Genomic DNA, 15114 nt, shown 5'->3' on the forward strand with positions numbered 1-15114 from the left:
ACAATCTGAGAAAACAGGGAAGGGAAGCGGTCTTCATTGGAGGTATTACAAGGGGGGTTCCACTGTTTTGCTTAGCTTTCAGGTAGCTTGGAAGGTTAAGACACAGTGTGACCCTGCATGATTAGTGAAATGGAGCTTATATTTGAAGTACAATTGTATTTGTAGATACATCGTTCTGATTTTGTGATCACAGGTGCAAGAATGTTCTCTGTTGTTCTAGACTTTACGGACAGACTCCACGATTTTTCATTTTACATAAACATTATCAATTAAGATGGGGACTGCTTTATATTTTTCTTTCCTTGTTTTCTTCAGGTACAAATGAAATGATGCGAATGCTGGTGTCACGAGATGTCCTCAAGGAGAGATAACACATTCACTTTGAACTGAAATATTACCTCCCTTCAAGAGCAGAACAACACATCCAACCAACAACACATGTGTTTTGTGTGATAGCTTGTATCAAGATTATATTGACCTACTTGTTATTACATGTATTATTAACTTCTAAGTCGGGACAGCATTAGGGATCAAAGATCAAAAGAATATGTCTAACTGTTTGTATTTTGAGACAGTTTTGGCTATACATGGAGATCATCATTTGACAAAAAGATGAATTCCGGAAATAACTGTCGAGTTTGTACGAGTTGCGAAAGAGTGACTACTCTTGGTTTTATTGAGTCAAACTTTCCCGCATGACTTTATAGGCCAGTCACTTGCGAGGGGTTCGTCTCCACACCTGCTCCTTGTCCACCTGTGGAGACACCCCCCTAGCTAGCGACTGGCCAATTATGTCACGTGTGAAAGTTTGCCTCAATAAAACCAAGAGTAGTCACTCTTTCGCTACTCATACAAACCCAAAATCGTCTAATGCTGTTTGTCTATTATTAATTCGACAAGTTTGACTGCTGTGGGCCTAGGGTAAGGGCGGTGCGAGTTGGAAGAGAAATGCCATGTGTGTATATATTTTTTATTTGAGATTACTGCTTTGCAGCATCAAATGTACCCCCTGCGGGTTAGGGGGAAGAATTTACCCGATGCTCCCCAGCATGTCGTAAGAGAGGACTAACGGATTCTGTTTCTCCTTTTACCCTCGTTAAGTGTTTCTTGTATAGAATATAGTCAATTTTTGTAAAGATTTTAGTCAAGCCGTATGGAAGAAATGTTAAGTCCTTTGTACTGGAAACTTGCATTCTCCCAGTAAGGTAATACATTGTACTACGTTGCAAGCCCCTGGAGCAAATTTTTGATTAGTGCTTTTGTGAACAAGAAACAATTGACAAGTGGCTCTATCCCATCTCCCCCCTTTTCCCGTCGCGATATAACCTTCGTGGTTAAAAACGACGTTAAACACCAAATAAAGAAAGAAAGAAAGCATCAAATGTGTGAAACAGTTTTTACTTTGGCAAAACTTGAGTGATCAGCAATGTACATATGGGAATTATGTAACAATGTATATGTCGTGACTGAGACTGGAATCTAGCCAGATCCCAAATCTAGCTGGATAGAATCAGAATTCCAGGCTCAATAGCTGAGATCAGAATTCCGACCTCAAATTTTGTTTTTGTATTGGCGTAGCAAGAAAGCCAAGGGCTTGGGACCATTAAAATCTCCTCTCTTGAAAAACTTCTTTAGGAAATGAGTTTCACTGCCTGATTCTATGCATCCTTTTGTCTTCAAAGAGCACAAAAGCAAGGTATATAGTAAGCAACTATCAAAAGATATCTTTGGCTGTGAAACAGACCGAGTTGGGCTGTCATGCTTGACTAGGTTCTCGAATACAGCTCCCCGACTTGACTTCAGAGATAGAACAAATGTGGCCCTCCACCACGGAATGAGTCGGATATCACCTCGCGTGGTTCTGCGCTAGGCCTAATATACATCCGGGGGGTGTCAGGTATCAGGGTGAGGGTCACATAAGTCACAGCCTTATAACTCAAACAGTTTTCGCTCTTTTCTACAACGGTTTTCACCACTGGATAGAGCATAAAAGACTCTTTAAGAAAATATAAAAATCATGCAAAGGTGACATGCGACTTATTCCGTGGTGGAGGGTCACAAATAGTTTAGAATGGCAAGGTAAGGAGTGCAGTTGATAACTCTACACTTACCCCCAATCAAGAGATGCAAACAAAATTGGGCGTGATGTAAATAGTTTTGGTAGTAGCAAGCTCGTTTACTGTATGTCTGTAGATCTGTTCTAAAGTGGATTCCAGTGTCATTTTCCAAGTGGCTTTCCATCTAGGTTGTTGGAATACTCAGCTGTCCTGGGTTGTTATTGTTGTTCTCCAGTGAAATGCACATGTACAGAAAGACCAAATCCCGCAGTGGGGCACTGCGGTTATGAAATTAAAGGCCCCTCCTGTTTTTGGAACCGCAGGAGCTTTCTAGTTTGCTGTTAGGTAGATTTTTGGTTCCTCTTTCCTGTCATGCTCTCTTTTTCTTCATGAATTCTTTTCTTTTTTCTGCCTTCTTGCTCATTCACCTGTATTTTTTCCAAAAATCTCTTCTCTTGCCGCTTGTCTCGCGATTCATGTATAGTTCAATCTGTTAGTGTTCTGATGTAAGTCCAGCAGTAGATAGGTTAAGCCTATTTTAACATACTGGAAACTGGTAATCTTCCAGTAGGTATTAATTTAGTTTTACTAAAGCCTGCTGGGACACAAGTAATGGGTTAGTGCATTTGTAAACAGGAATCGCTTGACAAGTGGCCCCCTTCATCCCCCCCTTCCTCGTCCTGATATGGCTCTGCGTAGTCGGCTGGACGTTAAGCAACAAATAAACAAACAAACAAACAAAAAGAAAGACCAAAACATTTACATTTTAAAAAGTATTTGTATTTGATACATTACAGAAGTTGTAAATTATGGCAGTTACGTTTCACGTGGCACGTCTTTCCTGTGGTCAAATCATGTGAACACATTGGTGGTTTTGATATTATAGGAACCTGTAGCGTCACATGCAGTTTGGCACCTTTGAATCTGAAGCCTCCTTTTTCTCTGGTTTATCATTTATCTCAAATGATTGGTTTTATTTTCAAGGATTGATGCGTTGGGAAATGTGATAGTGTTTTAGATAATTACTCATGGTTCACAAAATTGTTCTTTGTTGATACTCCGTGTGTGAATGTGTGCCATATTTAGCGTTGGCTTGTATGGATTATTTTCAAGAACATCATGTGGGTGGGTTTTCCAGTGAAGAGTGTGGATGTGTAGTCGAAGACAAGTCACAAACACGAAAAATATATTCCGCTTCTTGTCTTGTCTGCAGGAATCTCATCTGTCCACTCACACACACACCATGCATTCAAGCATCACATAGTGGAACCCCGCCTCCCCCCTCCCGGCAGTTTAAGACTTGCCCCTTTTAATTTTTCAGATTTTCTGTTCATAACCTCTGTACTCCCAAAGTAAGGCTTTCCGATATCCTCTTCAAGACCCAATTTTTGAGGTCTTTAAAAAGAGGGGTTCCACTGTTTAGATATTTGAATGATTGCCAAACAGGTCAGTATTAACTGTCAGAACAAACTTTTACTCACACACGCATGCATACACTCACACTGTGCACATACAGACAATAAAAATAATGCAACCCCAAGAAAGACATATTACCCTTTTATTATACCTTTTTGTAAAAAAAAAAAGCCAGAGAACTCGACCCACATCAAAGTTGAAAACCCTGGAGAAAAATGTACAGAAATCTCAGGAATGTTTCTGCTGCATTCCTCCCAGCAGTTAAAGATACTGTTCTTTCTGTGTGCATGATCATGAATACAGCCACAGATCTTGTCAACCTTTTTCTCTACCTCTGATAAGCACATTCCTCAACACATGCTACAAATCAAAAAGCCTGGCTGAATCCTGTGAAGAGTGGGAATGTTTCTTGTTGAATCAATCCAATAATATCCAACTAATTCAGCTAAACATTCCCACTGTGCACAGAATGCAGCCAGGCTGTCGAGTGTTGGTGTGTGTCCAAGTATAAGGATGCTTTTATCTCATGTGCAAGCCTGGATTAAATCTGCAGTGTTGAACATGATAGTGTACGCCGGAAGGACCGTACCTTTAATCAACTACTTGAATTCTACATGCATTTCCATGGTATACATTTTGGATGTCAGTACCTTTAATCAACTACTTGAATTCTACATGCATTTCCATGGTATACATTTTGGATGTCGGTACCTTTAATCAACTACTTGAATTCTACATGCATTTCCATGGTACATTTTGGATGTCAGTACCTTTAATCAACTACTTGAATTCTACATGCATTTCCATGGTATACATTTTGGATGTCAACTAGAGTATGAACACAGAGAAGAAAGAAGTTAATTTTAGGGGTTGGAGAAAAAAATGCAATGAAAGCAAGTTTTGTTGGTATATAGTAACCAAAAGTTAGTTGATACATTGTCAGATATCGTTTTTAAAGGTAACATCTTCTGGTGACAAACAAGGCACATTTCTGCTGTGATGATGCATGGTTATCAAGTACATGTACAACATAACTTACAAATGCAACTGATCGGACAAAAGTATGTCGTGTGTGGTTTTTTGTTATCATTATCAGGCATGGGAATTGAAAAATGTGTAAGTAATATCAAAGTCGACGGCGCGATGCGCCTAGCCTCACTAGGTGGGTCTGGGGGCATGCTCCCCCGGAAAAATTGTTCTCCAAAGAACCCAAATTGTGCAATTTGGTGTCATCTGAGCTCCAAGTTTGCCATTAAATTCAGTTTTCAGAACCATTTTTGCCTCCCCCATTTATTTTTTTGGCGGACACTTGCTTTTCGGCGGAACAAAAAAAAATATCGGCGGAAATTTGCCTTTCAGCGGACAATTCCCATGCTTAGTGCTAATTTGTATTCCCATGTATGTGTTAATTTGTGCTGTGTTCCGGTGTGCATTTATGTATCGGGGTGTGTGTGTTGTGTTGAGTTAGTGTGTGTTTGTGACAATGATACATTTGAAATAATCTCTGCATACATTAACACACAAATTAAACGTTAAGAGATCCCACAGAATAATTTATCACGAACAACATGACAAATTATTCATGAACAAAAGAAGAAAATCACTGAACAATCACATACACTGAATGCTCCATGAATAATTAAACTCTGTAAAGCTCTAAAGATTTAAAACATTTTTCATTGCATACAAAGATGAAGTGCAAGTCGAGGGTATAAGAAACAAAGGGAAGTAAGCGCTCTATCTAAATGCATATGACGTGCAATAGACCAAATGCATATGACGTGCAATAGACCAAATGCATATGACGTGCAATAGACCAAATGCATATGACGTGCAATAGACCAAATGTAAGTTTGGGGGTTTAACAAACAGAAAAAAATTAAGATGCAAGCACAGTTTTGACTGATTGTCATCAAATCTCAACAGCTATTTCCATTCTTTAAATTTCACGAGATGAAAATGTCACTCGGTGAAAACTTTCTTCTCCAAAAAGAAGAAAGAAGACTGGCATTCACACTAAGTATGAAATAAAGAAAATAAAAAAAGTGTAATTTTCTCTTAATGAAAGGGTGAAAGAAAGAAAGCACAAAAATCACATTCACTGAAACAAAACAGAAAACATCATGAGTCATGATCATAATTGTTGCTAAATTAAAACTAGCCAAGTACAAAGCCGGACATGAGTCCAATATTGCAACCCATCCTTCAACAGTAACAAAAATACCTGTAAACAAGGAGTTACACATGCAAACCACGATATCAAGCAAGTTTGTTTGTTTGTTTGTTTATTTGTTGCTTAACGTCCAGCCGACTACGCAGAGCCATATCAGGACGAGGAAGGGGGGGATGAAGGGGGCCACTTGTCAAGCGATTCCTGTTTACAAATGCACTAACCCATTACTTGTGTCCCAGCAGGCTTTAGTAAAACTAAATTAATACCTACTGGAAGATTACCAGTTTCCAGTATGTTAAAATAGGCTTAACCTATCTACTGCTGGACTTACATCAGAACACTAACAGATTAAACTATACATGAATCGCGAGACAAGCGGCAAGAGAAGAGATTTTTGGAAAAAATACAGGTGAATGAGCAAGAAGGCAGAAAAAAGAAAATAATTCATGAAGAAAAAGAGAGCATGACAGGAAAGAGGAACCAAAAATCTACCTAACAGCAAACTAGAAAGCTCCTGCGGTTCCAAAAACAGGAGGGGCCTTTAATTTCATAACCGCAGTGCCCCACTGCGGGGTATCAAGCAAGAAAAATTAATCAACAGAACGTACTGCACATAAAGCTGGCAATGGTTCATACCTACCCCACTACTTTATGTACAGTACAAGCCCTTCCTATCTTAAATGATGATATGCACATTCTACAACACACAAGGTACAACAGCAATTGGTTACACAGGCGAGTTATCAAACATGATTTTACATGCACATCACAGTAATCTCAATTCAAAAAGAGGAGCCATTTCTGTCAAAAGCTTTGGTAAAAGTACCATGAAACTTCTTCCATTATGCCCGATGTTAAGACCTCGTTAACACTGGTGACTTGACTGCAATCTTTTGAGAGTAAGCAATGCCTAAGCCAAGTCTTCATATTTATTTGTTAGTTTGTTTGTTTGCTTAACGCCCAGCCGACCACGAAGGGCCATATCAGGGCGGTGCTGCTTTGACATATAACGTGCGCCACACACAAGACAGAAGTCGCAGCACAGGCTTCGTGTCTCACCCAGTCACATTATTCTGACACCGGACCAACCAGTCCCAGCACTAACCCCATAATGCCAGACGCCAGGCGGAGCAGCCACTAGATTGCCAATTTAAAGTCTTAGGTATGACCCGGCCGGGGTTCGAACTCACGACCTCCCGATCACGGGGCGGACGCCTTACCACTAGGCCAACCGTGCCGGTTTATTTGTTAGTTCGTTAATTCAAAGGGATATAGGTTAAAGTGCATGTGAATGTTTCATATTTTAATTTTATCAAATATACAAATTCACACTTCTTGCTCTTTCATCATGATTTTGGAATGTTACCAGTCTAAGTATTTTATTTTTTATTTTTTTTATAAAGTTTAAACAAAGTATGCAAATCTTATTCCATTTTAAGGCTTTTCAGACGAAACACTAACAGAATTCTGAAAATTAAAAAAAATAAGAATTTTTTTTCAAAAATGCCAACAAAGCCCCACAAGCAGGAAGGAAATGGATGCTAGCAGAACTATCAACACACTAACCACAGTATTATGATAACAGAGAGGAGTCCGAAGACAATTGTTCTTATTGAGCAACATTTGTTCTACACTGGTACCTCCGATGAGAGAACACCCTAAGATGACCTTGCTTTGCAGGCAATTTTGTTCAAAATTATAGCATGAAATGTCCTTTCTTTGGAGGTGTCCTCTCATCAGAGGGGCCTCACATCACAGGTACCACTCTACTTCCTTCATAGAAGAAAGAAAGGAAACGCGTTTTTCTTATTCTTTGAAAACAAATTTAACAACCTCAAACCTACGTACTAGCTTTCTTTTCCTGCTGTTGCAAGTCATTGCTTGTACTTTCAGGGGAAATTAATCTATTTTTTACAGCTGATTTTCAATCACCACAACCAAACAATGCAAACATTTTTGTCCCCAAGGTACAGCCCATCTTGTGTAAGCTATCATGTGCTTACAGCACCCCTGATCTGTCCAGACACTTACATGGGATAACAACACCCTTTACTAAACATCAACATCCTGGCTCTCTTCTCTGCACATTGGCATTTTTTGATGAATTCATTTTGCAAGTTCCACCTACGTTAACCTTCGAAATTAATTCAACACAAAATCCCACTCCCAGGATGCTGATTTTCTATGTGAGTCTAAGTGGAAAGATGCTCTTCTCGCCAGGACAGATGCATGGTTGTGCACATGGTTGCTTACACCAGACTAACTGCCTTTTACAGCCTGTAAACGAGGTCCTAAATTGAGCCTGAAGTCGACTTCGCAAAGTCTTTTTTTGCTGAAAACTCAGTGCCAAAGCGACCTGTGGCCAGCTTCAAAAAGTAGATTTGGTGAAGTTAACTTTGCCCAATTAATTTGAAGCTGAAAGCTACATGATCATTTTGTTCTGTGTCTCAACATTATATATATATAATATATATAGTATATCACACGTGTATGATGAAGTTAGTAAGGAGAATAAAGTAATAACAACAATAGAAGTTAGAATGCCTAGAGAGGTGTTTGATCCCTGTGAATAAACTGCTGCCTGGGGAAGACGTCTCACTTCCTGACTGTGTCGTAGTTGTCCATAAACCACTGGGCCGTGTCTTTCACAGCTGAAAACACAAAGAAAAAGCTCATTAAATGCGCATTCTGTGTCCATTTAAAAGAGAACAAGAAGAGCAAACGCTCGATCGAGTCACTTTCGCAGTTCTGAATATTATATGAGGCATCAGATGGACAGGAAGAAATTGCTATTCACAACACAATGAGTCACGTTCACATAAAATTTGAGCCCGGTCACTTTTATAGTTTCCGAGAAAAGCCCAACGTTAAGTTGTGTGTTGCCGAACAGAAAAGGCTAGTTATCTCCCTTGTTTTTCTGATAACGTTCGTAAAAGGCTACAGATGTAAATACTTTGATGTAAAGAATAATCCTACAAAGTTTCAATCACATCCGATGAACTTTGTCAAAGATATACAAGAAGAGCAAACGCTCGATCGAGTCACTTTCGCAGTTCTGAATATTATATGAGGCATCAGATGGACAGGAAGAAATTGCTATTCACAACACAATGAGTCACGTTCACATAAAATTTGAGCCCGGTCACTTTTATAGTTTCCGAGAAAAGCCCAACGTTAAGTTGTGTGTTGCCGAACAGAAAAGGCTAGTTATCTCCCTTGTTTTTCTGATAACGTTCGTAAAAGGCTACAGATGTAAATACTTTGATGTAAAGAATAATCCTACAAAGTTTCAATCACATCCGATGAACTTTGTCAAAGATATAAAATGTCTAATTTTTCCTTTGACGCTGACCTGTGACCTTGAAAAAGGTCAAAGGTCAACGAAACCATCGTTAAAGTGTAGAGGTCATTGGAGGTCACGACTAAACAAAATATGAGCCCGATCGCTTTGATAGTTTCCGAGAAAAGTCCAACGTTAAGGTGGTGTCTACGGACGGTCGGCCGGACGGCCGGCCGGACAGACTAACACTGACCGATTACATAGAGTCACTTTTTCTCAAGTGACTCAAAAATGTCTAATTTTTCCTTTGACGCTGACCTGTGACCTTGAAAAAGGTCAAAGGTCAACGAAACCATCGTTAAAGTGTAGAGGTCATTGGAGGTCACGACTAAACAAAATATGAGCCCGATCGCTTTGATAGTTTCCGAGAAAAGTCCAACGTTAAGGTGGTGTCTACGGACGGCCGGCCGGACAGACTAACACTGACCGATTACATAGAGTCACTTTTTCTCAAGTGACTCAAAAAGCTCGTTAAATGTGCATTCTGTGTCCATTTAAGGAACAGCATCCATTATCTTTTTACTCTCCTGGTCAAGAGAATACAAATACAGTGGAACCCCCTTTTAAAAGACCAAAAAAAATCTTGAGAAAATCAGGTCTTAAAAACGTTTTAAAATGGAGGTACATTTTTAAGGGGTTATGAACAGAAAGTGTGAAAAAGCGTCTTTCAAGCGAGGAAGTCTCAAATCATGAGGTCTTAAAAGGGGGTTCCCCTGTAGTATTTTGTGTGCATGTATGGATAGACAGGAGAGAGAAATATGCCACAGATAATCTCAAGCACAAAAATGACAACTCTTGAACACCAGATTGCATTTTTATCAGAATCAAACACCTGAGTTGAGTTTTCACCAACCTGTCTTGAAGTCGGTGAACTTGAAGTCAGGGCGATATTTCCTGAGTTTGCCGTTGCTGGCAGTCTTCTTGAACTGTCCGTCAGACTTGGATGTGTCCAACTGGCCGTTGTCAAGGAATCTGACAGTGAAAATCTACGTTGCATCCTTTAACAGGGTATTTTATTCTCTTTGGCCCCCTTCTTGCCACTACACCAAACACTGCCAATCCATCCGAGTAATCTCTTCTGACCAGCTATCAAGCAGATTATCAATGAACAATAAATCAACCAGTAAATAAGTCAGTCAATCAACGAATCCATGAATCAAATGCAATGAAAGGATACAACAACTTCTCCCTTGAACTCCATGGCCTCCAGTACAGTCTCTGCGGCTTCCTTGATGGACACTTCATCCTCCTCTCCCACTGAAAACATTGCACACCATTAAATACCTAACTGCACATTCTCATGTCTCGTCCACAAACAATTAGAAAAAACTTAGCAAACTCACACGTATCAAAATGCATTACCGGCCAATAAAAAGCCAACTATGCCTGAAAGACAAACGTCAATAAAAAAAAATAAAAGTAAAAATAATAAAATGACCTACCAACCTTTTTGGGGGGTCTTTATCAAGGAAATGAACTAGACTTTTCAATAGAACGAAACATACTCTGCTGTAAGCAGGTCAATAACCATGGTATTTTTGTCTTGAAAAAATACCTGTGAGGTAAAAACACTTTCAACTGGTTCCGAGTATCCTCCGATGACATGCACTCTTCCCAACACTCTTAAAACAGGGAGTAGCTACAGGAAACACTTACCTCTTTCTTACACCAGTGGTAGTCTGCACGAAAACGTGCCCAACTGGGTGGGAACCCAGTGCTGGTTTGGATTGGTTAAAAAGTTGTTAGATTTCAACCAATGCCAACCAAATACAAACGAGTGCTTGGGTCCCACCCAGTTGGGCACTTTCTCGTGCACACTGGCCCTGCGCTCACAAAAACATGGGCCTTACCTGACAGGATGATGGGGTCGATCTCCTGGTATTCCCGCAGCACCCAGATCATGAGACGCGCCAGATCCAGAGAGTAGATGAACTGTCGTCGTGGCGACCCAGTGCCCCAGATCACAAACGGCTTGTTCTCCTCTGTGGATCAAGGTCATTTTGTCAGCATCGGAGACATGAAACTTTTAGCCTGTATCTTGGGAATATAGAATGGATGCAACTTTGCTAGGCTGTGTAGTAACAACTGGACTGTTTTCTGTCTGGATTTGAACTGAAAACTGGGTTTGGGTATTTTTGGTATTTGGTATTTGTATCATGGCCTTCTGTGAGGTTAATTACCCTCATGGAAATTTGGGCTTCTTTCTTACTGGGCAAAAGCGAGCTGTTATACGGTATGGTACATGCCTCTATTCATGTTTCCAAGCCCTGAGACTTTGGCTGTGAACTTGCGATCTTCATCATGTGCACGCATACTCATGGGGGTGTTCGGACACTGAGAAGAGTCTGCATAAAGATGACTCTGGGAAGTAAATCCACACCACTAACAACAACCGGTTGCAAGCCAGCGCCACTACCGACTGAGGTATCTCACCACCCATACTTCGGTATTGTTTGTTTACTTATTTCTTCTTAAAATTAAATATTGATCAGTTTCCTGTTAGAGCAAACACACACACACACACAGGGGTGAGGGGGCGTAAGAGGAGATACAGACGACACTCACGCTTGGCAGTGTAGACCTTGTGGATCAGACCAGGCAACACGTGGCCATCCTCCAGGTTAAAGTTGTCGTACGGACCGAAAACGTTGGTCGGTACCACTGCTGTGAACTGGCTACCGTGCTGTGCATTGTATGCCCTGAAAACAAGGCTTTCTGTTTTACTCCATGGACTTTGAAAAACGCAAAAACAAAATAAACCTTCGAAGCTGCGCATTGTACGCCCTGAAAACAGGCTTTTTTTTACTCCAGGGATTACCGGCACGCATACATCACTTTTTATATTAAACCATACACTTTGAAAAACACTAAAATGTTCAACAAGCTAAATAAAACAAGAAGCGAAGCCTTCAAGGCTCACGTAAGAAATCGACAAACAGTAACACAAACTCAATCACTCCGTCACACATACACACACACACACACAGTAAGCATAGGTGACACTGTGCAAGAAAGCGAGACACTAGATCTAGATCTGTCTGTCTGCATGTAGCCTACTTACAGACACGACTGCCAACTAGTCTCGGCGCGCTCAAAATAACAATGACCGAGACATTCCTTCGCGTGACGTCTAACCCTCTTACGCCATAATGTGACGTCTTCAAATGACGAAATGTTAAAGTTTCTACCACAGACATACACACGCACGCACGCACAGACAGACAAAGTTACGATCGCATAGGCTACACTTCGTGAGCCAACAAAACAAGATGAGTTAATGAGTACAGTGGAACCCCGCTTTCAAGACCTTTCATTTTAAACACAGTGGCACACCAAAGGCGTCGGTCATTGTGCCATAAGTTCCGATGGCTGATTACACCTAAACACAGTGGCACACCAAGGGCGTCGGTCATTGTGCCATACGTTCAGATGGCTGATTACACCTAAACACAGTGGCACACCAAAGGCGTCGGTCATTGTGCCATAAGTTCCGATGGCTGATTACACCTAAACACAGTGGCACACCAAAGGCGTCGGTCATTGTGCCATACGTTCAGATGGCTGATTACACCTAAACACAGTGGCACACCAAGGGCGTCGGTCATTGTGCCATACGTTCAGATGGCTGATTACACCTAAACACAGTGGCACACCAAGGGCGTCGGTCATTGTGCCATACGTTCAGATGGCTGATTACACCTAAACACAGTGGCACACCAAAGGCGTCGGTCATTGTGCCATACGTTCAGATGGCTGATTACACCTAAACACAGTGGCACACCAAAGGCGTCGGTCATTGTGCCATAAGTTCAGATGGCTGATTACACCTAAACACAGTGGCACACCAAAGGCGTCGGTCATTGTGCCATAAGTTCAGATGGCTGATTACACCTAAACACAGTGGCACACCAAGGGCGTCGGTCATTGTGCCATACGTTCAGATGGCTGATTACACCTAAACACAGTGGCACACCAAGGGCGTCGGTCATTGTGCCATACGTTCAGATGGCTGATTACACCTAAACACAGTGGCACACCAAAGGCGTCGGTCATTGTGCCATACGTTCAGATGGCTGATTACACCTAAACACAGTGGCACACCAAAGGCGTCGGTCATTGTGCCATAAGTTCAGATGGCTGATTACACCTAAACACAGTGGCACACCAAAGGCGTCGGTCATTGTGCCATACGTTCAGATGGCTGATTACACCTAAACACAGTGGCACACCAAGGGCGTCGGTCATTGTGCCATACGTTCAGATGGCTGATTACACCTAAACACAGTGGCACACCAAGGGCGTCGGTCATTGTGCCATACGTTCAGATGGCTGATTACACCTAAACACAGTGGCACACCAAAGGCGTCGGTCATTGTGCCATACGTTCAGATGGCTGATTACACCTAAACACAGTGGCACACCAAGGGCGTCGGTCATTGTGCCATAAGTTCCGATGGCTGATTACACCTAAACACACACACACCTGGGTAGTGCTACTCTTGTTACTCCTAGCTTTCCACTGGGAGGAAGCGACCCGAATTTCCCAGCATTGGGATGATAGAATAAATGAAATGAATGAATGTGTTACCTGTTCTGAACATCAATCATGCGCTTGCTGAAGGAGTAGCCAAAGTTGCTGGAATGGGGCGGCCCGTTGTGCACCTGGGTGTCAATATTGCACAATTGTATTAGGAGAATAAAAGGATGAAGAAAATGAGAAAAATGACTCATGAAAAGAAAGCACACGCAATGACTGACATCCAAAAACTGATCGACTGCTTATGTTCCAAAATTCAGAATCAAAAAACAAGAATTCTAGGTTATTAGAACGTTTGATTATTGGCAAACCTTTAATTATTTATTTATTTTAACATTTTGTTTAGTCATTCTCAGAAAGACTAGTACAGACATACACAGACAGACTGGCAGACAGAGACACTCTCATTCAGGTGAGCAAGAAAACAGCAGACAGACAGACAAAAACACAACATTAAAGAATGTCATCACTGCTTGAGGGCTGAATGAACCCTGGACGTCTGGGTGATAATGACCCATCATTTCTACACAAGTAGGTAAATAAGAATTCAATTAAGTTATTCTTTTCCTGCAGCAATTGCACATAATTTACGCACAGCAGTACCTGTGATGAAACCCTTTGGACGGAGTAAAGGTGTCCCCACATTGCAGGTGACCTGTCATGACAGGTATATTTTGAACTGACAAAAGGACAACAAAATGAATGGTGTCCTTTCATAGTAGGTGTCCTCTCATCACAAGGACATCACATCACAGGTACCACTGCACCTTTTTTGGGGGTCTTTTTTCAAAGACAGTTACACGTCAGACTGACATGTTTGAAAGGCAGAGAGTGTACAGTCGAACACACCCCCCCCCCCCCCCCCCCCCCCCCAATTTAAGACTTCCTTCCCTGTTTCCATTTATAACCTCTGCAACCCCCCTTTCTACAACACTCTCCTTTTTAAGACCCAATTTTCTCAGATTTGTGTAGGTCTTAAAAGTGTGGTTCTTCTGTACCCACCATGGTCTCGTCGATGGGGTAGGTGGTTTTGTCGGGGAAGATACAGGTGGAGAGACAGGACACCACCTTCTTCACACCTTTCACATGACTCAGGTTCAGCACGTTGTCGTTGATCAACGTGTTGATTCTCTGCACACACAAAAATCTCATGTTTGAGTCAATATTGAAACATAGTAACCGGAGACACATGAAAGCTACAGATTATCAACAACAGCAAATGACCATATTTGGGCAGGAACGAAGCACTTTACATGGAATTGTCTGGTTAACCGTATGTTTAAAGATACATGTGAAGCTGCTGCTCTTGTCTGCTTCTCAACTCTCTGGCTGCAGCCCAACTAAAGTTCCAGGGGTGAACCTTAACTGTTAAAATTCCAGGGGTGAACCTTAACTGTTAAAACTCCAGGGGTGAATCTTAACTGTTAAAACTCCAGGGGTGAACCTTAACTGTTAAAACTCCAGGGGTGAACCTTAACTGTTAAAACTCCAGGGGTGAACCTTAACTGTTAAAACTCCAGGGGTGAACCTTAACTGTTAAAACTCCAGGGGTGAACCTTAACTGTTAAAACTCCAGGGGTGAACCTTAACT

At 41.4% G+C, this 15114-nt stretch overlaps 2 protein-coding genes across 5 annotated transcripts in view; one reads left to right on the top strand and one right to left on the bottom strand.

Annotated features, from left to right (window-relative positions):
- LOC138961859 (isobutyryl-CoA dehydrogenase, mitochondrial-like) overlaps nt 1–4537 on the top strand; it is a 23606-nt gene extending 19069 nt beyond the window's left edge. The window contains exon 11 of the mRNA XM_070333535.1: nt 316–4537. Coding sequence (XP_070189636.1) covers nt 316–371 — 56 coding nt within the window. The 3' untranslated portion in view covers nt 372–4537. The remainder of the gene's footprint in view (nt 1–315) is intronic.
- Nucleotides 3602–15114, bottom strand: part of LOC138961860 (GDP-L-fucose synthase-like) — a 24474-nt gene continuing 12961 nt past the window's right edge. Inside the window, exons 4-11 of one of the 4 annotated variants that reach the window (XR_011454327.1) lie at nt 14526–14654; nt 13575–13648; nt 11552–11685; nt 10837–10968; nt 10164–10243; nt 9840–9939; nt 4244–8297; nt 3602–4123 (exon numbers count right to left, since the gene is read on the bottom strand). Coding sequence is in view for 1 of the 4 variants with exons in the window: in XM_070333536.1 (XP_070189637.1) it covers nt 8242–8297; nt 9840–9939; nt 10164–10243; nt 10837–10968; nt 11552–11685; nt 13575–13648; nt 14526–14654 (705 nt within the window). In the remaining 3 variants the exon portion in view is untranslated. Of the gene's footprint in view, nt 8298–9839; nt 9940–10163; nt 10244–10836; nt 10969–11551; nt 11686–13574; nt 13649–14525; nt 14655–15114 lie in introns of all 4 variants that reach the window. The other 3 variants (XR_011454326.1, XR_011454328.1, XM_070333536.1) reach the window with 3 other exon arrangements.

This window comes from Littorina saxatilis, linkage group LG3, assembly GCF_037325665.1.
Source record: "Littorina saxatilis isolate snail1 linkage group LG3, US_GU_Lsax_2.0, whole genome shotgun sequence".
Lineage (NCBI taxonomy): Eukaryota > Metazoa > Mollusca > Gastropoda > Littorinimorpha > Littorinidae > Littorina > Littorina saxatilis.